The sequence below is a fragment of the Ictalurus punctatus genome, chromosome 17 (genome assembly GCF_001660625.3).
Source record: "Ictalurus punctatus breed USDA103 chromosome 17, Coco_2.0, whole genome shotgun sequence".
NCBI lineage: Eukaryota > Metazoa > Chordata > Actinopteri > Siluriformes > Ictaluridae > Ictalurus > Ictalurus punctatus.
In genome coordinates, this window is record NC_030432.2 from 9380253 (window position 1) to 9402337 (window position 22085).

A 22085-nucleotide genomic window follows, 5' to 3' on the forward strand; every position below is an offset into this window, starting at 1 on the left:
TTACTTTAATCTGTTGGTCCTTTTAAGATTTTAGCGTTTATGATGACGTCAAAGATCACATGGTAATGTTAATATGGCGAATGTAGTCTGTCCGGGATTGTATTCATACTACACACACAAACTGATTAGTACGTACTGTTTAACGGGCAATGCAGAGTGACTGTCACTATACGCGATTTCGGTCGCAGCCCAAGCCACATTTGCTGACTGTGTAGGAGACTCGGTGCAGGAGAAGAGAACTTGTGTGGAATCGCTGTAATGGCGTTGGAACTCTTCCCCAAGGAAAACACTTTGAAAATGCGCAAAAAGCTGATTGGGTATGTCTGGTAGAAATCTTTTTGTTACTCTTTGGCGGAGTTGTGTAGTTACCACGATTAATATAGAGTGTAACAGTTTGTCCTGCCTTGAACAACTGTCTCAGCACGCATTTGTAGTACTTAAGAAACGACATATGTGAAACAATACCACAAGTATTTTGTGCTATATTGTCTTCTTTATGAATGTGATTTTCATCAGCAAATTCCTTCAGCAGAAAATTATAGGCAGCATATTGTGATAGTGTAAATAGTCTTATATTAAACGACTAGATATTAAAAAAGGTCTACACACAACTGTTAAAATGGAAGGTTTTTGTGGAGTAAAAAATGGAACCAAGAGAAATAATTTCAGAACGTTTTCCAACACAGTGTGAAATTACAACATCTAAAAATTAAGTGGTAAAATCCTAAACATTTTAGGGAAAAATAAAGAAGTTACAATAACCTTATTTTATAAATGTGCACAGCCTTTTATAATGGGGATGTGGCTGTGTTCAGAATGGACCAATCACATTCAGTCTCATGTTCAAAAGTAATTATCATCTATATCTACTACTATATCAACTATCATCAATGAAATTATTCTAATTAACCCCAGATAAAGACCAGCTGTTTTTGTAGGATTTTCTTCACATCTCCTTGGTTTCATCTGACTGCTGAGGCCATGTTCTGCAAAGTGCTTACAGGGCATGTACGGTATCTCACTTGTCAAAAGGTATCAATCAGGAGAGGGGAATAAAATAATATTCAAAACATTAGATGTACCATGGAACACTGTGAAGGCCATCAACAAGTGGAGAAAATGCGGCACCACAGTGACATCACAAAGCATAGGACATTCCTCCAAAATTTATAAATGGACAAAGACAAAAAATGACCAGGGAGGGTGAGGCTAAAAACAAGAGACCTATGACAACATTATAGGAGCTATCATTTCTGACAAGTTCTGATTACTCTCTGCATATGACAATTCTTCACATGTCTAGGCTATGGGGTAATGTGATTAGACAAGCCATTTTTCACAAAAACATCCAAGCTCAACTAAATCACCCAAATCCATTTAGTGGCTAAATGTCTTATGGTCTGATGAACAATTCCAAAAGGTATGTTTGGTGCAAGAAAAAAGCACATCAACAAAAGAACATACTCGCAGTGAAGCAAGGTGGTGTCAGCATGCTTTAAGGCTGCTTTTCTTCAGCCAGAACAGGGGATTTTATAGCTACAAATACCAGTCAATTTTAGTGCAAAACCTTCAGGTGTCTGCTAGTAAGCTGAAGATGAATAGGAATTTCATCTTTCAGCATGACAGTGGCTCAAAGCATATAACCAAATCAACAAAGGAATGGTTTCACCAAAAGTGGGGTGACCTGAAGTGGTCTGTGCACAGGAGATGCCTTTGAATTTGATTCATTTAGAATGTTTTTACAAGAAAGCGTTAGAAAGGATTGCAGCTATATAAGTCAAGATGTCTCATGCAGATAGAGACAAAAAGTGGTGTAATAAAAATCTAAAGATGTTTCAACAAAGTATTAGTTTAGGGGTGTGCAGACTTATGCAACTAGGTTCTGGTAATTTTATTATTTTTTCCCTAAAAAAAAGTTTCTGATTGTTTTTCACTTTATTTGTGTACTTTGCAATTTCATGTTAAAGCTGGGAAAAGATCTGACATGACTTATCTTAGTGTCATTCTTTTACTTCACAAAAACCTGCCATTTTAACAGGGGTGTATAGACTTTTTATATTCAGCGTAACTGCACTTTGGATTTAGACCCAGCAGGATCCTAAACACAAGCTATCTTTATCACAGTTGCATTTATGAACCTGTCCTGAACAACACCCTACTCATGATTTCCATTGTCATTACAGGCAGTCATGCAGACTCTTTTTCTCTCATGACCCAGTGAAAATAGTGAGAGCACAAGGACAGTATTTATATGATGAGAATGGGACACAGTACTTGGACTGCATTAGCAATGTGCAGCACGGTATGTGTAAATGTACTTTATCAATACTTTATAGGTATCAATCTGTTTATCCAGTCACTTGAACTTAATTGGATTAATCCAAAGGTCCACAGTAACAATCCTGTATAAATAATTGGACTATCTGTTGGTGCAAAGTTCAGTAATAGGCAAAAGGTTGTTGTGCAAACTTAAAAAATGAACATAATGTTTGAATAATTAGATTATGTTCATAAAAACCTATGCTGGGGGGGTTCATGGAATGCATTTTATTGGTTAGAGGGTTGAACAAGTTTGAGAACCCATGCATTTATGTAAAAAGAACATGATTTGGATGTTATGATGTGCATCTTGCAGTGGGTCACTGTCACCCCAGCATCACTCAGGCTGCAGCAACTCAAATGGAGGTTCTTAATGCAAACACCAGGTTTCTCCATGATAATATAATCCAGTACGCAAACCGCCTTGCAGCCACTCTACCCAAGAAGCTATGTGTCTTCTACTTTGTCAACTCAGGGTAAGAGTCTTTGTTCAATTGAGAACTACAACCCTAATTCTGAAAAAGTTGGGACAGTATGGAAAATGCAAAAAAAACAACAAAAAAAGTCATCTGAAAATTCAGTTCACTCTGTACTATATTGACAGTACATTATTAACACATTATTTGATGTCTTACCTTCTGAATTTAATTTATTTTGGAAATATACACTCATTTAAAATCTGATAACTGCAACACATGCCAAAAAAGTTGGGACAGTCAACTGTTTGCCAGTGTGTAAAATCACCTTTTCTTTTTAATAACACTTATTAAGTGTTTCGGACTGAAGACACCAGTTGGTTAAGTTTAGCAAGTGGTATTTTCCCTCATTCGTTCATTATGCATTTCTTCAGTTATGCAACTGTACAGGGCTTTTGTTGCCTTATTTTGGGCTTCATAATGCACCACACATTCTCAATCAGAGACAGGTCAGGACTGCAGGCAGGCCATGCTAGCACCCGCACTCTCTGCTTATGCAACCATGCACTTGTAATCCGAGCAGAATGTGGTTTGGCGTTGTCCTGATCTGGATGGCAGCATATGTTGCTCCAAAATGTGTACATGTCTTTCTACATTAATGATGCCCACATAGATATGCAAGTTACCCATGCCATTGGCACTGACACACCCCTGTACCATGATAGACGCTGGCTTTTGGACCTGACGCTGATAACAGCTTGGATGGTCCTTTTCCTCTTTGGCCCAGAGAACAAGGTGTAATGTCCAAAACCCTACCGATTTGTCTTTGGGGAATGTTGTTCTCAAAGTGTTGGATTACTTGCTGACACATCTGTTGGCAGATTGGCGAGCCTCGACCCATCCTTGCTCTTGAAGGACTAGGCCTTTTTTTGGAGGCTCCTTATATGCTATGATTAGACGATTACCTCACCTGTTTCACATCACCTTCTTATTTTGCCATTAGTCCTAAATTGCCCCGTCCCAACTTTTTTGGAACATGTTGCATGCATCAATTTCAAAATAGACGTTTATCTTCAAAAAAAAATAAAAAATAAAAAATTTGCAGTTGATTAGGTAAAACATCAAATACCATGTCTTTTATATGTTTTTGTTTAAATACAAGTCAATGTATATTTACAAATCGCTCCTCTTTGTTTATATTAGCATTTTCCATACTGTCCCAACTTTTTCAGAATTGGGGTTGTAAATACCGTAGTTTTATTGTAGTGCTACAGATTTTATTTTAGTGAATGTCATTGTACAGCATATGGAGAACCACAACATGGTAACAGATTTAAATATCTCTGTTTCTGTAGCTCAGAAGCTAATGATCTTGCCCTGCGGCTGGCCCGTCAGTTTACCCAACACGAGGATGTTATAGTTCTAGACCAGTAAGAACTTTAAATATTATATGGTCAAAATAGTTAAACAGATACCCTTGTTTTTCATGTGATTGAGTCCGTGTTGCCATTTTCCTCCTATGAAGTGCATATCATGGCCATCTTACCAGTCTTATTGACATAAGTCCTTACAAGTTCCGTAAGCTGTCAGGCCAAAAAGAGTGGGTTCATGTGGTGAGTAAGAAACACAAACAACACAGAATTTTCTACATTGTTCTTAGCTACAATTTAAACTGGTTTGATTCATACAGGCACCAATCCCTGATACCTACAGAGGTCTTTACCGTGCAGATCATCCCAACCCAGCAGAAGCCTATGCAGATACTGTGAGGAATCTTATTGATGAAGTACATAAGAGAGGACGCAAGGTACGCGGTATTGTGTTTAAAGATTTCTCTAAGAAGGCACAAAGATTTTTCTGGCAGTGTGTATTAAAATTTGTATCTTTTTTTTTTTTTTATTGCATATAGATTTCATCTTTCTTTGTAGAGTCCTTACCCAGTGTTGCTGGACATATCATCTTGCCACCTGGATACTTTCAAAAAGTTGCACAGTAGGTGTTTTGTATTTTGTTTTGTAATGTCATGAATCTTTATTTCACATGACCATACAGTACACATGTGACAGTAATTTGACATATGATATCAGGATATTTAATGCTTGCTTTTGTTATTGAGGAATTTCAGAATATTTTATTTCTGAAGTGTATTCTACACTGCTACTATATTCCCACTCAGAATATAGTAAATTATAATTCTTGGGAAGTGCTGATTGAAGTAACTGGGCAAATAAATGCATTATTACAGGTATATCCGTGCTGCAGGAGGTATTTTTGTAGCTGATGAAATTCAGACAGGCTTTGGCCGTGTGGGAAGCCACTTCTGGGCTTTTCAACTCCAAGGTGACGATTTCTGCCCTGACATTGTGACTATGGGTAAACCAATGGGCAACGGGCATCCTTTGGCATGTGTGGTTACCACAGAGGAGATAGCTGGTGCCTTTACGAGCAATGGAGTCGAATATTTCAACACTGTGAGATGCCTTTATGTTGTTTCATCTTGTATTGCTCTGGAAATCGAGCAGAATTTTCAATAAGCAAGTTGCCAGAGCCATACTTTATATTATATACAGTTCTGTGAAATTTATTTTTCTGTTTTTGTGTACATCTCATACTAAATTGTTTCAGAAATTAAAACAAAATCTAAGATAAAACAAAGGCAACCTGAGTAAACACAAAATACAGTTTTTAAATGATAACTGATTATTAATGATAAATGATTATTGAAGCAACAAAGTTATCTAATACCAACTGTGTGAAAAATGTATTTGCTCCTGCAGTTAATAATTCCCCAAATATATGAAGCTGCATTCATAATGGGGTTCAGCTGGACTAGACACAACCGGGTCTGATTACTGCAAACCCTGTTCAATCAAATCAGCACTTAAATATAACTTTTTTTAACAGCATGAAGTTAGTTAAAAGGTCTTACCCAGTAAAACACTATGCCAAAATTATAATAAATTCCAGAAATAATAACTGTTTGGAAGACAGGGGTTCTGTTACATCTGGCATAATCCAAACACAGAAATCCACAAAAGGAACATCATACCTATGGTCAAGCATGGTGGTGGAAGTGTGATAGTGTCGGTCTGCTTTGCTGCTTCAGGGCCTGGGTATCTTACAATAATTGAGAGAAACATGAATTCTGCTCTCTACCAGAAAATCTCAAGGAGAATGTCCGGTCTTCAGTCCGTAGGTTGAAACTCAAGTACAAATGGATTATGCAGTAAGACAATGATCCAAAGCATAAGAGTAAGTCTACCTCTGAATGACAAAATTAAAGTTTTGTAGTGGCCTAAAAGTGACTTGAACCAATTTTGCTGCTGTGGAATCTCATGCTCAAATACCCTCCAGTGTGGCTGAACTAGAGCAATTCTGCAAAGAAGAGTGGGCCAAAATTCCACCACAACACTGTGAAAGACTGATATCCAGGTATCGGAAGCGTTTGGTTGCAGTTATTCCCGTTAAAAGTTAAGATTTTAAGTTTAAGGGGGCAATTAGTTTTTCACATGGGTGATGGGTGTTGGTAACTTTTTTTTTTTTTGCTTCAATAAAATAAATAAATAAAAACTGTATTTTGTTTACTCAGGTTGCCTTTGTTTTATGTTGTATTTCGTTTGAAGATCTAATAATATGTAGCATGAGATACACACAAAAACAGAAGAAATCAGGCAAATACATTTTTCACAACACTGTAGGTATATATTACCTATGTATCTATCTATTTGACTCTATTTTCAATGCAGTTTGGTGGAAACCCAGTGTCCTGTGCAATTGGCCTCGCAGTACTAGATGTGATTGAGAAAGAGGACCTGAGAAGTAATGCAGTTCGTGTTGGAAATCATTTGATGAAGCTCCTCCGAGAGCTCCAGGCTACACACCCAATTATTGGAGATGTGCGGTGAGTATATGTGACCAATAATGCAATCCCTGAGGTGATTTTTTGGAGATATGCTATCACTATGTATCATTGTCTACAAGACATATATAGCATCGTGCATAAGTCTCAAGTGTCTTGCACAATTGAACAGGGTTTCTTGTAGGATTGTCATGTATTTGGCTACATCCATTTTGTAGCCAATGTCTCCATACCAGACATTTTCCACAAGTTTGGTATCCTGCAAATGCTGATGGACTCTCTTCAGTTCACCCCACAGGTTTTCTATGGGTTTCAAGCCAGGGGACTGGGATGGCCATGGCAGGACCTTGACTTTGTTGTCAGTAAACCATTTTTTGTGTTGATTTTGATGTTTTTAATCATTGTCCTTTTGGAAGATCCAACCACGGCCCATTTTAAGCTTTCTGGCAGAGGCAGTCAGGTTTTCATTTAATATCTGTTCATAATTGATTCCATGATGCCATGTATCCTAACACAATGTCCAGGTCCTCTGGCATAAAGCAGCCCCAAAATATCAAAGAACCACCACCATATTTAACCATGAGCATGAGGTACTTTTCCATATGGCTACCTCTCTGGGTGTGCAAAAACCACCTCTGGTGTTTATTGCCAAAAAGCTCTATTTTGGTTTCATCTGACCATAGAACCCGATCCCATTTGAATTTCCAGTAGTGTCTGGCAAACTGAAGATGCTTGAGTTTGTATGAGAGTAGAAGCTTTTTTTCTTGAAACCCTTCCAAACAATTTGTGGTGATGTAGGTGACTTCGGATTGTAATTTTGGAGACTTTCTGACCCCAAGATGCAACTAACTTCTGCAATTCTCCAGCTTGGAGATTTTTTGGCAACTTGAACCATCCTCTTCACAGTGCATTGAGACAGTATAGACACACGTCCAATTCCAGGTTGATTCATAACATTTCCAGTTGACTGGAACGTCTTAATTATTGTTCTGATGGTGGAAATGGGAATTTTCAATGCTTGTGCTATTTTCTTATAGCCGCCTCCCATTTTGTGAAGCTCAACAACCTTTTGCTGCACATCACAGCTCTATTCCTTCATCTAACCCATTGTTATGAATGGCTAAGGGAATTTGGCCTGTGTTTCATATTTATATGAAAAAATATTCATGTGTCTCATATTTATACCCGTGTGAAAAAGTCACGGTTGAACAAGTTCCTGTTCCTAGGCACCCAGGTGTACTAAAAAAAATTTGAATATCAATGGGAATATACTTCAAATATATTTTTCTCATATGAATTCATAGTTGTACCAATAATTGCTGCACAGCTTTATTCAAGATATAAACCGGTTTTGTTTGCAAATGTTTTCCATATCCATGAGAGCAGAGTATTTTTGTGAATTTTTAAAAAAAAAAAAGATCAAAAGGTTAAACAAAGAATTTTTCACAGCCTTGTTTGCTCACATTTACCAAGGTGCCAATATTAGTGGAGGGCCCTGTATATACCCATATCCCAACTGAATTATTATGGGCTATTTTGTTCAAGGGGTGAATATTTACTGTACTGTACAGTATCATGCATATTAAGGCTCAAATCACATTGTAATAATTTGTGCTCAGCTAATGTTTATTAATAAATATATACATCCTCTCAAACCTGAGTGTCCTCTAAAACCAGAAGACATTATCATGCTATTTGACAGAACATTGTGTTTTGCTTAAAAATGTCCTTATATCCTCCACAGTGGTGTAGGTCTCTTTGTGGGCTTTGAACTGGTTAAAGATAGAGAGGTTTTAACACCAGCCACAGGAGAAACAGCACTTCTTGTTAGGAGGTGAGAAATATCAAGACAAAGAAGCTGTTAACATTATTAATGTTCACTCAAGACTGACCTTGATCTAAAACAATTTTGTCATTCTATTTCCCCAGACTGAAAGAGAAACACATATGCTTGAGCGTAGATGGACCATGGGAGAACGTCATCAAATTTAAACCCCCTATGTGTTTCAGTATGCAGGATGCTGAAAGGGTCATTGAACAAATTGATCACATTCTTACAGGTGAGGAACTCAGTTTTGATCTGACGTACCAATTAAATTAAAATTTTAATATGATACATAAATATGATCTAATGCAATATATTTTATATGATTTTTTTTTTTTACCATTTTACAAAATATTGCTCAAAGTAAATATATTATTAATTTATTATTCAAAACAATAAACTTTGGGACATTTACAGAAATTGAAGGCAACCTTTAAGACCTGGACAGCAGAAACAACCATGGTTAGTAGAAATATTAAAGAAAGTAATTAAGTGTATTTTTATGTTCCATTTGTACATTTTATATTACATGAAAACTTTGGTGAAAATGTCTAACCATTAACAACATTTAAAAAGAAAATCTTTATTCCTCAATAAACAAACAGAGGATATATAAAATGAAATAAGGACGGACACTACCCAAATTAAAACACTTGTTTACTATATACATATGTAAATCTAAATATGTGTATCATTTATAATATACATACAAGCATATATGAAGTATGATGTGCAGAAATAATAGCAAAACCTGAACAGGGAGTGATTTGAGTAATTTTCTTTAACCAAATATTTCATATATATTTTGTATTCCCTTTTAATGGAGTCTGGAGATTTACACTGTTTAAACTAACACAGAAACTGACTCATGGACATCATGGAATTTGGTATATTAACAATAATAAAGTGTGTATTATTTTTTAATGATTTTAATCATTCATGTCATCTTGTAATGTGTGTATCAGTTTATTAGTCTTAATCATATATACATTAGTCACATTTATGAATTATGATTTATTAGTAAGTTCACAACTATTTATACAAAATTGTCTTGTGTTGAATCTGGAACCTGCAAGAAAAGAATTGTATAAATAAGCCAATAAAAATTAAGTAGGTGCTGTGTTTGTCTATTCATTTGTTGCTACCATTAATTGTAGTGTCCCTCTACAGAGTGTCTGAAAAGTCAGGAACCTATGAGACTTAAGTTTGTATTTATTATTTATAACTTATGCTCTACATGTTCACCTTTTACCCTCTAAATATTTTTGTCAGCTGCTGTATCATGATTTTTTATTTCGCTCAACATGTTCCCATTGGTTCCTGATTTTTTGAACACCTTGTATATTAAGGCCTATCCTTTTATTAAATATTATTGGAAAACATGTCTATTTTTATTGTTGCCTCAGTGAGTGCAATGAGAATATTAAAACCTGGATGGTGAATATTTTTCTTCACTTAAATGAAACAAAATCAGATCTCATTCTCTTTGGCCCATCCAAATCTACTACAATTTTATTAAATAGCTTAAACTCTTAAAAACGTAGCGACAATATGTTAGACCAAACCATGGGTGAAGAATCTTGGTGTTTTACTCAATTACGAGCTCAGATAATCAACTTTCATAAAGTAAGTAATTTCTTTTATTTCAACTCATTTAGTTGTTGTATTTTGTAGGGCTGTACAATTAAGCGAATATCGATCGCGATTACAATTTTGACTGCCCACGATTACATGAACATGATCGATTGTGCTACTGACATTTAAAGTTCATCCTCCGCTAATAGAAAACTCTGCTGTAGATTAAATCAGCGCTTCTTATACTTACAGCCAGTCACCATAGAGCGGCGCTGGGATAACGTCATTTTGTAGTGCCAAAACCCGGAAACGAGTTAGCATTTTAGCGCTCGAGCTGCCAGCTTTGCTTGCGTGTGGGGAAATCATGACACTAACATGCTGCTAAATGGCACTACAGAGGTTGTCGGGGACATTAAACGTCATCACGCTGAATAGGAAAAAACTTTGCAGATAAACTCCGGGCTCTACAGTGCGACCATTTCACTCGCATTTGTGACTGAAAAGTATTTTGTGTAACTGTGAATAAATATTTATTCGCACCGGTGCGAGTGACCTGTTTGGAGTTGTATATACAATCGGAATAAAAACTACAGGAAGTGCAAAATGCATCTACACCAAGCAACAGTTACTTTCACACTGCTTTTCATCTCCTCAGTCAACTGAACAAGTGTGGAAATACTGTAGACAAGCCATTATGATGAAGAGTAAAACTGTACATCATCTGTGTCTCTCAACTTGCCGATATCACCAACTGCCATCTTTTATTGATCCCGCAAAATGACCCAAACCTGCGACTGTGACCTGCTCGTGTAAACACAGCGACGTTGGGCAGAGTAAATTAATAATAATGCTAACGCTACAAGGGGGGTTTAATTAAAACTTATTTATTAAAGAATTCCTCACCAATCATACTCAAGTTAGCAACTGTTCAGTCTGTAAACATACAGTACACTACCGCTCTCCCTTCACTCTCTTCACCAACTCTAACAGACAGTGTATTCACTTTATTTAAACTCACAGTTGCCAGATATTACCAGAAAAGTCAATTCCACATTTCATGTTTTGATTTAATTCCACATTTCATGTTTTGATTTAATCCCCCAAAAAACACTATTATCAGCAGACATGGCAACATTGTACTGGGAAACCTGACTAAAAGGAACAACTGAAACAAACAAACAAAAAATCTAATAGAATGTAAAGACAGAAAATGTGCTTAGTTATAAATAAATCATTTAACACAAAATGGATATTATAATAACTTTATAAAATTAAAATATATGAAATATATGAAATAATGTTTAATTACTATGGGTTGCATTTAATATCAATTTGACATTAAGCTTAATTCGCTATTTCTTTAGAAGGCTATTAGCCTTTTTCCTAATATGGATCATGCTTGTGTTAGTCTACTTTTAATTAAGACTCTTTATTGTTTTAAGATATTTAAAAATAAATATATTATGCTTGTTTATTTAGCAATTAACCAAAGTATTTCTCATTGCTATTATTTTAATTCAATTAACAGTGACCATGAGCAGAGAGCTTACATTTAACTGTTTATGACAGATCTCCTGATTAAAGCTTAAACAAAAAAAAGACTGGTATCTGGATCGGTATCGGCTGTAAAAATCCTGATTGGTGCATCCCTAATGAACACCATTAAACTAAAGCTCTTTGCATCTAACGGGTAAATTAACTCACCCAATCACATCCTGTATGAGATTATTCAGATATCTACACAATAGACACAGAGTAGTTTGAGAACTGACTCCAGCCAGAACCATGACAGTGGAAAATGGCTAATCGTGTAGCTTTATTTATTTTTAAGAGGAGCAGAATTCAAAGACTGAACATTGAGGTTTATTGTATTTGTTTACAAGGTGGAACAGGTTAACGGTGGTTGTTTTTTTGCATACAGTCTGTAAAATTAACTGAAAATATTACATTTAGTTTATCAGAAGGTAAATTAATTTGTCATGGCTCACACTATGTTCCTAAATTCTGTCATAATTGATGAGCTCAAGTTTTCTCATGTGTACTTGTGCATTATATTGTGGCACATTAATGTTACCATCTCTAAAAAACAAACAAAAATAAATAAAAAAAACTTAAACTGTGCTCCAAAATTTTTGACTGTGATCCTAAAAGTAATTGTTACAGTTGATCCCTGCCCTCTCCCGCCCTCTCACTCTCTCGCGGTCTCCCTCTCCCGCCCTTCTACGGTCTCTGTGTGTCTCACTCTCTCATGGTCTCCCTTTCCCGCCCTCTCACTCTCCCTCCCGCGCCCTCTCACTCTCTCGCTGTCCCACCCTCTCACTCTCTCATGGTCGCCCTTCCCCCCCCCTCTCACTCTCTCCCTCCCCCACCCTCTCGCTGTCCCACCCTCTCACTCTCTCATGGTCGCCCTTTCCCCACCTCTCACTGTCTCCCTCCCCCACCCTCTCGCTGTCCCACCCTCTCACTCTCTCATGGTCTCCCTTTCCCGCCCTCTCACTCTCTCCCTTCCCCCACCCTCTCGCTGTCCCGCCCTCTCACTCTCTCATGGTCTCCCTTTCCCGCCCTCTCACTCTCTCCCTCCCCCGCCATCTCGCTCTCTCGCTCTCCCGCTATCTCACTCTCTTGCGGTCTCCCTCTCCCGCCCTCTCGCTCTCTCCCGCCCTCTCGCTCTCTCCCTCTCCTGCCTTGTCACTCTCTCATTTGTGAAAATTATGTTGATGGACAAAACATGTTGGTATTGTAAACTTTTGTTGATCACAAAGCTTATTTTTTTGAAATAATCCAAAAGCCTATGGGAAAATCCTATTGCGTTTTTGTCAAGGGAACCGGTGTGATGCTAACTTCTGGGTTCAAAATGACTTGCGTCACTCTGTTGGGTGATTTGGCTGCGTCTCTCCTCTTGTAAACACTGTTACTGCCTTTTCTGCATACGCCGGAGTTGTTTTTCATCTGGTTGCATATTGTTATATTAGATGTCATAATTTCATTTGGTTGATAGCATTTTTATTTGTACTTATCCTATATTTTGGGTACAATTGTATTTATATTTTGCTTCTACAAGATGATGCACTTTATGGACCAGTCTAATTTCATGCAAAGATATGTACATTAGCAGGAATGTAGCACAACATGGAGGTGAAAGCAGCGGTCTGTTTATTTAAATGTGAAAGTGCAATAAAAATGTTGTCCCTAAAATCAACGAATAATCGTGATAAAAATACTCGTGCAGCCCTAGTATTTTGGCACCAGTTAGGCTTCTTTCAGTCACTTGTGAGATTATTCCACGGCACTATAAAAAGAGGCTGCATCACCTTGGTTTTGCAGTCTTTGCATTCGCCCTTACAGGACCCAGTTTAAGTTTTTACTATTTGTTTTTGAATACTCTATCTCCCCCTAAATCGCTGAGTTACTGTTCCATTACTCATACATATTTGAGGGCTTCTCTATGGGTGAAATGACATGAGTACATTTTCTCACCTGTGTGCTGTGCAAGCTCACATCCGGAGTGATCGGTACACTTGTACTGAGTTTCTCAAACCCATCCTTGTCTACCACGAGCAGCATGAGTGATGTGCCTCCTTTCTTGATTAGTGTCACCACCTTTTCAAAATTCTCATGCTCCACATTCTGCCCATTCACTTCCACAATCACATCCCCCTCCCGCAGCCCTGCTCTCTCTCCAGCATGCCCAGCTTCCACCTAGCAGATAAATGCAAGGTGTCAATCTCCATCAGCATTTGGAAATGATCAGTGATTCATTGGAGAAATCTAATTTGATGTGATTGTGATATGACTAATCTTTTAATGCTTGTATATAGATAAAACTTTCCAAGAAAACAGATGAGAACCTGGACAACGTAGACTCTACACTCATTCTGGCTGCAAGCCAGCTTGAAGCCGAATCCTGTGTCCTCTCTGTGAAGGGTACACAGTCGAGGACGTGGCAGGTTGTTGGATGGTAGAGTGTTTGTGGAGAAACGCTCTCTTTGTGGAATGTATTCTTCATAAAATATCAGTGGTGAAAGACCCAGCTGTAAAGGGCAAATGAGGAAATTAATGCCTTTAATCCACAAACATCACAATGCACACAGATTCCACATACTATAGCTGTTTGATTTCAGCTTTAAGCTAAATTTGTATATTAATCTTTATAATAAACATGATATTCACTGGTAGCCAATATTTATTCTGTTATGAAATCTTTAATTTGACCTTTTTTTAGTTTAGACCTCTCTCATTATTTATTGGTCTACTTTCACTGTGGTTAATGGTTCCCTACATTTCCCACAATGACGTACAACTACATGCTGATAATGGTACCAGCGGGATTTAGCCCTTGCTTCATCTCTACCTAAACAGAGCGATACAGCAGTGCTTTAGTCCAGCTCTCCCACCTCCTCATCTGGGCACTCTGCTAAAATGGATAAGTGACCTCCAGCAAGTAAAGTCCAAAATTTGTGGTCTCCACCACTTCTACAGTGGATTTCTCATTAATATCACATTAAACATCACTGGAAAATGGTGAGTGAGCTAACAGTAAAACCTTGAAATGTTTCCTCTTATTAAACACCTTTGTAACTGCAAAAGCAATGTCTCATGTGAAATCGAGATACCATATAAATGTTTACTTCTCATGGGGAAAAGGAACAACAAGCAGACAATTGCACCAGAATTACTCAGCACTTCATTATATGGCCTATATGTAGGCTTACACTAAGTTTGTGGACACCTAACCATAACATCCATAAGTGCTTTTTGAACACCCCATTCCTGTTTTAGTCCTCCTTTGCCGTTATAATAACCTCCACTCTTCTAGCAAGGCTTTCCACTAGATTTTGGAGTGTGGTTGTGAGGATTTGTGCTCATTCAGTCACAAGAGCATTAGCGAGGTCAGGCACTGATGTTGGGTGAGGAGGCCTGGGGTGCAGTTAGTGTTCCAGTTCATCCCAAAGGTGTCCACTAGGGTTGAGATAAGGCCTCTGTGCAGGCCCCTTTTGTTCTTCCAAACTAACGTCGACAAACCATGTATTCATGGGGTTCACTTTGTGCAAAGGGGCATTAATTCCAGTGAAGGGATCAAGACAATCTACAACCCCAATTATTTGAGTCATTTGAAAATTAAATTCACCCTGTACTATATTGAAAGCATTAATGACACATTATTTGATGTTTTACTTTGTGAATTTAATTTATTTTTTGCAACTATGAAGACACCAGTTGGTTAAGTTTAACAAGTGGAATTTTCCCCATCCATCCATATTAATTCAGCTGAATTTCTTCAGCTGTGCAACTGTACTGGGTCTTCGTTGCCTTGTTTTGCGCTTCATAATGCACCACACATTCTCAATCAGAGACAGGTCAGGACTGCAGGGAGGCCATGCTAGCACCTGCGCACTCTGCTTACGCAACCATGCGCTTGTAATCCGGGCAGAATGTGGTTTGGCGTTGTCCTGATTTGGATGGCAGCATATGTTGCTCCAAAATGTGTACATATCTTTCTGCATTAATGGTGCCCTCAGAGATGTGCAAGTTACCCATGCCATGGGCACGAACACACCTACATACCATGACAGCTTTTGGACCTGACGCTGATAACAGCTTGGATGATCCTTTTCCTCTTTGGCCCGGAGAACAGCAAGAGACGGCTGTTTTGTCCAAAAACTATTTGAAATGTTGACTTGTCTGACCACAAAACACAATTCCACTGTGCTACTGTCCATCTCAGATGAGACCGAGCCCAGAGAACTTGGTGGCGCTTCTGGACAATGCTGATGTATGGCTTCTGCTTTGCATAATAAAGACTTAACTTGCATCTGTGGATGCAGCAAAATCCCACCGATTTGTCTTTGAGGAATGTTGTTCTCAAAGTGTTGGATTACTTGCTGACACATCTGTTGGCAGATTGGCGAGCCTCGACCCATCCTTGCTCTTGAAGGACTAGGCCTTTTTTGGAGGCTCCTTATATGATATGATTAGATGATTGCCTGTTTCACATCACCTTCTTATTTCAACTGATCACATCGCTATTAGTCCTAAATTGCCCCATCCCAACTTTTCTGGAATGTGTTGCACGCATCAATTTCAAAATAAACATTTATCTTCAAAAAAAAAAAAAAACTATGCAGTTGATAGGTAAAACATCAAATGCCTTGTCTTTATGTTTTTTGTTTAAATACAAGTCAAAGTACATTTACAAATCACTCCTCTTTGTTTCTATTAGCATTTTCCATATTGTTTTTGGGGACAATATGGAAAATTGTGGTTGTAGACAATTGGGTGCTTTTAACTTTTCAGCAACAGTTTAAGGAAGGCCCATGTATGGGTGTGATTGATTGTCAGGTGTTCACATACTTTTTGGCCAAGTATAAACATATTTAAATGTGTTTCAGGGTGGAGTTTTCCTTTAAGCACATTTGTAATTAGCCGAGATTTGCAGATAACTATCATTTTAAGTCCCAAAACAACATAGTGAAAAACATCACCAAGATCACAGGAAAACAGCAGAATATTAATGTCTTACTAAACCACTATTCTTTGTATGGTATTGAATGTAGCCCCAAAACATGTAGTACTCCACCCATATGTGTGTGTGTGTGTGTGTATGTGTGTGTATGTGTGTGTGTGTGTACTGTATGTATTTGCATGTGTGAATGTGAGTGTGCACACACACCTGTGTGTAGTATTCTCTGCCGTGAATAGAGATGGTAGTAAGGGTGACCTGCTGACCGCTTTGCCGTATTCTGCTGACTATGTCCTCATGCTCAGAGTTTTCCACCTGCTCTCCATTGACCGCCAGCAGCAGATCCCCATCCTCCATCCCTGCTGCCTCAGCTGGGCTGCACGGGTCCACCTCTCGCAGCAGGTGAGCTGTAGGGAGCCAAAACGCATAGCATACACTTCATCACAATGAGAGTCAATTCACAACTAAACATAAGACATCCCATCCAGAGTGCATTCCCACCTCATACCCAGTGTTCCCAGGATTGTTTCTGGATCCACCACAACCCTGAGCAGGATAAAGTGACTACTGGAGATGAATTAATTTGTATGAAACGATATAAAGGTTAGAGCTATCAGAAGGGTGAATTCATACCCTTTCTTATGACTTGCATATGAAATCAAATGAATTCCTTATTTCATTTGAATTTGTCTAAATTTGTTCATGGGATTAGGATTTTTTTTTTTTTTTCTAATAAAAGAAACTGTTGTCAAAAAGTTGGAAGCACACAACTGTATAACAGGGGGTAGTGGTGGCTTGAAGGTTAAGGCTCTGGGTTACTGATTGGAAGGTTGGGGGTCCAAGCCCCAGCACTGCCAAGCTATCACTATTGGACCCTTGAGCAAGGCCCTTAACCCTCTCTGCTCCAGGGGTGCTGTAACATGGCCATATCATCTCCTGCACTCTGACCCCAACTTCCTGACATGCTGGGGTATTCAAAGAAAAGGATTTCACTGTGCTGTAATATATATGTGACCAATAAAGAATGATTATTTTAGGATGTCTTTGAATGCTGTTGTATTGCAGTTTCCCTTCTCTGCAACTATGGGGCCTAGTCAAAATATGTTCCAGCTCGATAATGCCCCTGTTCATTAAATATTAAATATCATATTTAACAAGATTAAATAAAAGCACAGCGAAGCAGTCATTTTGTGATGCTTGTGAAAGTCTCACCAATGTGTCCTGTAGTCAGCTTCTCTTGACGTAACAGGAATCCATAACCCTGTGGTCCCTGAGTAAGGTGTAGGGTTTTTGGCCTGTGAGGCAGGTTATGAGTACTGGCAAAAGTGGGCAGAATGGGCAATCTTCGACGCATGTAGCTTTCTTCACTTCTGCTGTCTATCACCAAAATGGTCACACATTCGCCACACTTTTTAAACTGACAAAAAAACCCAGCAGAAATTAGCCAAAAACAAATACAATTGGTAAATGTCTTTATGAATGCCATGCCAACCAACCATTTTCATCAGTGCCGAATGCGTGAGTTTTGAGACCATAACACCATTGATCGAGAGCAGATGATCTTCTGCCTGAACACCCGCTCTCTCTGCTGGACCCTCACTTACTGGGCTTAGATAATACTTTCCTCTCTTACCTGCACACACATAGAAGGCATGCTTAATCTATACACCCTCAGGCAGATCAGATCTGTATACATATGTGGGTTTTAAGACTGATCTCTACCATTATTCATTCTTTCTGCTGCACATCTACAAATAAATTACAGTACCCTCAATGGGGAAGATGTTGAGTCCCAGGCCAATGCCGGGTTCTCTGCTGATGTGGCACAAACGAGGACGTACACAGCCTTCACCTCGATTCGCCCTGGACAGAGCCATGAGGTCTATTCCTTCACACACAGCTGTTTCATATTCCACAGCGCTCAAGACCAACAGACACAGCTGTAGACCAGATGCTTGCACCTTCAGCACCACCTTCAAAAAGAGACAAACAGGGCTGAATTTAGCAAAACAGGTTTTTGGTTTTTGCATATACATGCTGAGCCAACAAAAGGTACTGAATTGTCCTTGTCTTCTGTACCTTTAGCATCTTTCATCTATCCTGTATTATTAACATGTGATCTTCACTGCCATGCAATGTTTATTTTGTACTGAAATTATACTGAGATGACATTTTTTAAAATAGGTTTTAGGTTAAACTCCTTTCACTGACATGTTGGTCTATTTTCATGTTGGTTAGTGGTTTCCTACGGTACCCACAATGCCATTTGACTACCTGTTCATAGTGGTGCTAGTGGGAATGAGCTACATGCAGTCAGGGCTATGACACATTTCCTTTTTAAAATATTGTAAATATCTGGTAGCACTGATTATGTTCGGCAGTAGCTGCACTGCTGTCTAGAATTCTAAGTCTGGCAATTTATGTGTTTACTTCTTCTATGCTGGATCTGTCATTAATTATTGAACATTAGTGATGGGCAATATGGACTTAAAACTATATCATGATATTTTCTGGTATCTATTTTGATAATGATATCAGTGACGATATAAAATATAGTACTGTATATAATACTATAGCACCACTGTTTTTGGCTACAAGTGACAGCTGCATGCAGTCTTGAGCGCCTCAGAAACACAAACACTGATCTACTGATCTAAGATTAAAACTGATTTTCTGTAACCGAATCAGTTCCAGATTGTAGATGTAGCTCCTCGTTTAGCGATAAACTCCTCCTCAGCTTCACATCCACCTTCCGCCGTACTTGTTTTCGCTCTACACATGAGCTGCAAATGGGTCGCAGACCATCACACACAGAAATACCTCATCAACTAGGCTTTATTGTTACTGTACTGACTCATTCTTATTGTGGGGAGAATTTCTACAGGTATATCGCAAACGATAAGATATCGCCCATCCCTATTGAACATGCTGAATAATGAGATGAGAAACATTCTTTTGTATTTAGTATAAGTTAACAGGAAAACCTGACTGCTATCCCTTATATTTGAGATTTAAAAAAAAAATAATAATAATAAAAAATCAGAAATCCCTAACCCTGTGCTAGCAGTGTTCTCACAGGAATATCAAACATGCCACATCAACCAACAAATTAGCATCTGAGCATCTGAATCATGAAACACATCACATTTCACTGTAAACATATTTAATGTGTTTCAGGGTGGACTTTTCCTTGATGGTACACTATCATTTTACAGATTAATTATTTTATAGATTTAAAGCAACATTCACCTTTGTAAAGGACACATACTAAAAGTGTCTTTTGCGAATATTTATTCATTATTTAATTATGATTATATTAATATTATTTCACACGTTATTGATTTCTCTCCTAGTACAAAAAAGATCTCTATATCTTGCTGGTTTATCTAGGATGCTGTGTAGGATGCAATAAGGTGGAAATTTAGGCTAGTAATCAAGCAACTGCCCATCTTTTAGGTTTTCACCTTGGAATACTCTTGGTTGTCCACAAAGTCTTCATTGACCTCTAGAATGCGGTCTCCATCTCTCAGGCCACTGCGCTCTGCTGCACTCCATGGGGCAACTTGCTGCACAACATGACCCCTGCAGCCACTCTCTTTCCGTAGATTGAAGCCAAAACCTTGTCCCTCCTCTCGCTTCAGCAAGCATAATCGTGGACACAAGTTTGGCTCTGAAGACAGATTTGTTTCTTTTCATACTACTGTAATATACATTATATACTTTCATTTAGGATCTTATCTTCATGCTTTTCATGTCATCTACCTGGGTCATCTGAGATCATCAGCACTGGATTGTCAATCCCTTCTTTTGGGTTAAAAGTGAACTTCCTTAGAAATGAAAATATGTAGGTTGATATATAATCATTTTAACAATGAGCAGTCATGAATTAATTGATCATTTATTAAGTTACTCTGCACAAGGTTAGTTCACTGATGGGGAAACTTACTGTGGCATGTCTGTTGCATCTCCTGGTTCTGTTAAAAAAAAGAAAAAAAGAAGAAGAGTGAATATCCATGTAAGTCAATACATTCAAGACTTTGTACTGTCTATTCGTAGTCTAAAATTAAATTTTGCCCACAGGTGTGGCTGAGGTTTAACATTAACTTATCATTTTGGTTACTGAAGCCTCAGATAAATGAAAGATATTTATATTAAAAAAACATGAGAATGTTGACGTGATGTAGCATTACTGAAAATAAGAATGAAGATATGAATCATTCTGCATTTATTAAATGCATAGAACATTATTTTAGTCACATTTCATCTCTCATTTAATCACGTTTTGTCCTGTTATAACCTCTGAGGATGAAGTATAGTGCTAGGATTTCTTTGCTAAGGCTTTCACTAAGTTCGGATCTTTCATATAAGCAGACAGCTCAGGTCCTCGTTTGAATACTCTTTTCCATGTTTGATAGTAGCAATCTTAACTGTTCACCAAAAATGTAAATAAATCCCCATGTTAAAACATTCTTTATTTGTTTATCAAGCTTTAACATTGACATTATTCAAGGCAAAACACTACAGGTCGAAATGACAATTTTGGTCACAGCAATCCTTTTTCAGATACTTGGAAATTTATCTTATATTTATATTATAACATATCTACTCAAACTTTTTTTTCTTTTTTTTTGGTTCAGAACAAAACTAAATTACAAAGCTAATTACAGACAAGTTTCTTAAAATGTTGAGAATTATTGAACTTATAATTGTAAAGATTTAAAATAGCACAATGGTATGCAAATGATTTTTATAACGCCATACGGTATTCTCTTGATTAAATGATAAATAACATTTCAACAATCTGTACTCAAAGTCTTTATCTGAAGACGTTTATCTGTGTTTACAATGAAATGAACATTTTAATACTAACATAATACAAAGATCGGATTTATTAGAAATATACATATTTAAATAGATGAACCCTCATTTTTCAAAAAATTAATGCAAATATTTGAAAAAAAGGACCAATAAAAATTACTGCCAACTGACAAAAATAGGTTGTTATATCTGTTGTTGTTTTTATTTTAAATTCATGTATAGTGTAGTCTTGCATTGAATGTTAAGCTATGGATAATTTTCTATACCGCATTCGTGAACACGCGTTCAAGAAATGCACCTTTTTAAAGTTACTAAATAATATTACTCGCTAAAGTATATTACCCCATCACTAGTATAATAAAATAGAAAAGCCTATCAGAAGTATTAGGTGTAAAATGAACCACTCACAAAATCCATACTTATAAAAATAAATCATTGTCGAATGGGTAGGATTTTAAAACGCTTCTTTTGACCTAGACAGTAAAATGATCAAATCAAACTGAAACGAAAAGAGAATAAACGAATTCTGGTTACAGGTACCTGTGGTGTATCTCATGGTGTTGCTTACTTGTGTCCTGGCTGGATGACAGGATTGCAGGCAGTGAAAGGGTTCAAGGTGCACACCTGAAGCATGAAGGCTGTTCAGTAGACAGAACTCCGCCTTTCTCCCCCACATTAACTCACTCGAGTTTAATATTTAAGCTGAGGTTTATGAGACAATAGCAAGGCCAGAATCAGTCATCAACAAACCCCAGTGTTTTTATTACATAAAGTTGCCTAGGATCACATCTGAAATAATCAAAGTAGACTATT

The 22085-nt window shown here is 37.6% G+C and overlaps 2 protein-coding genes across 3 annotated transcripts; one reads left to right on the top strand and one right to left on the bottom strand.

Annotated features, from left to right (window-relative positions):
- The first annotated feature begins 49 nt into the window (after positions 1 to 49).
- phykpl (5-phosphohydroxy-L-lysine phospho-lyase) lies at positions 50 to 9537 on the top strand. The gene is made up of 12 exons (XM_017490467.3): positions 50 to 317; positions 2184 to 2302; positions 2636 to 2795; positions 4091 to 4165; positions 4261 to 4348; positions 4426 to 4542; positions 4645 to 4727; positions 4981 to 5206; positions 6482 to 6636; positions 8339 to 8428; positions 8524 to 8654; positions 8837 to 9537. The coding sequence occupies exons 1-12, from the start codon at positions 259 to 261 to the stop codon at positions 8854 to 8856; spliced, it is 1323 nt and encodes a 440-aa protein (XP_017345956.1). The 5' UTR covers positions 50 to 258; the 3' UTR covers positions 8857 to 9537.
- Positions 9060 to 22083, bottom strand: nherf4a (NHERF family PDZ scaffold protein 4a). 2 transcript variants are annotated; one of them, XM_017490465.3, is made up of 11 exons: positions 21813 to 22083; positions 20401 to 20428; positions 20217 to 20281; positions 19919 to 20124; positions 18223 to 18427; positions 17951 to 18087; positions 17667 to 17871; positions 16665 to 16861; positions 13843 to 14025; positions 13472 to 13693; positions 9060 to 9488 (listed from the first exon to the last, which is right to left on the bottom strand). In XM_017490465.3, the coding sequence occupies exons 1-11, from the start codon at positions 21946 to 21948 to the stop codon at positions 9456 to 9458; spliced, it is 1617 nt and encodes a 538-aa protein (XP_017345954.1). In that variant the 5' UTR covers positions 21949 to 22083; the 3' UTR covers positions 9060 to 9455. The 2 variants fall into 2 exon arrangements, with proteins under 2 accessions (XP_017345954.1, XP_017345955.1); XM_017490466.2 differs by having other exon boundaries at positions 21841 to 22071.
- Between the last annotated feature and the right edge of the window lie 2 nt (positions 22084 to 22085).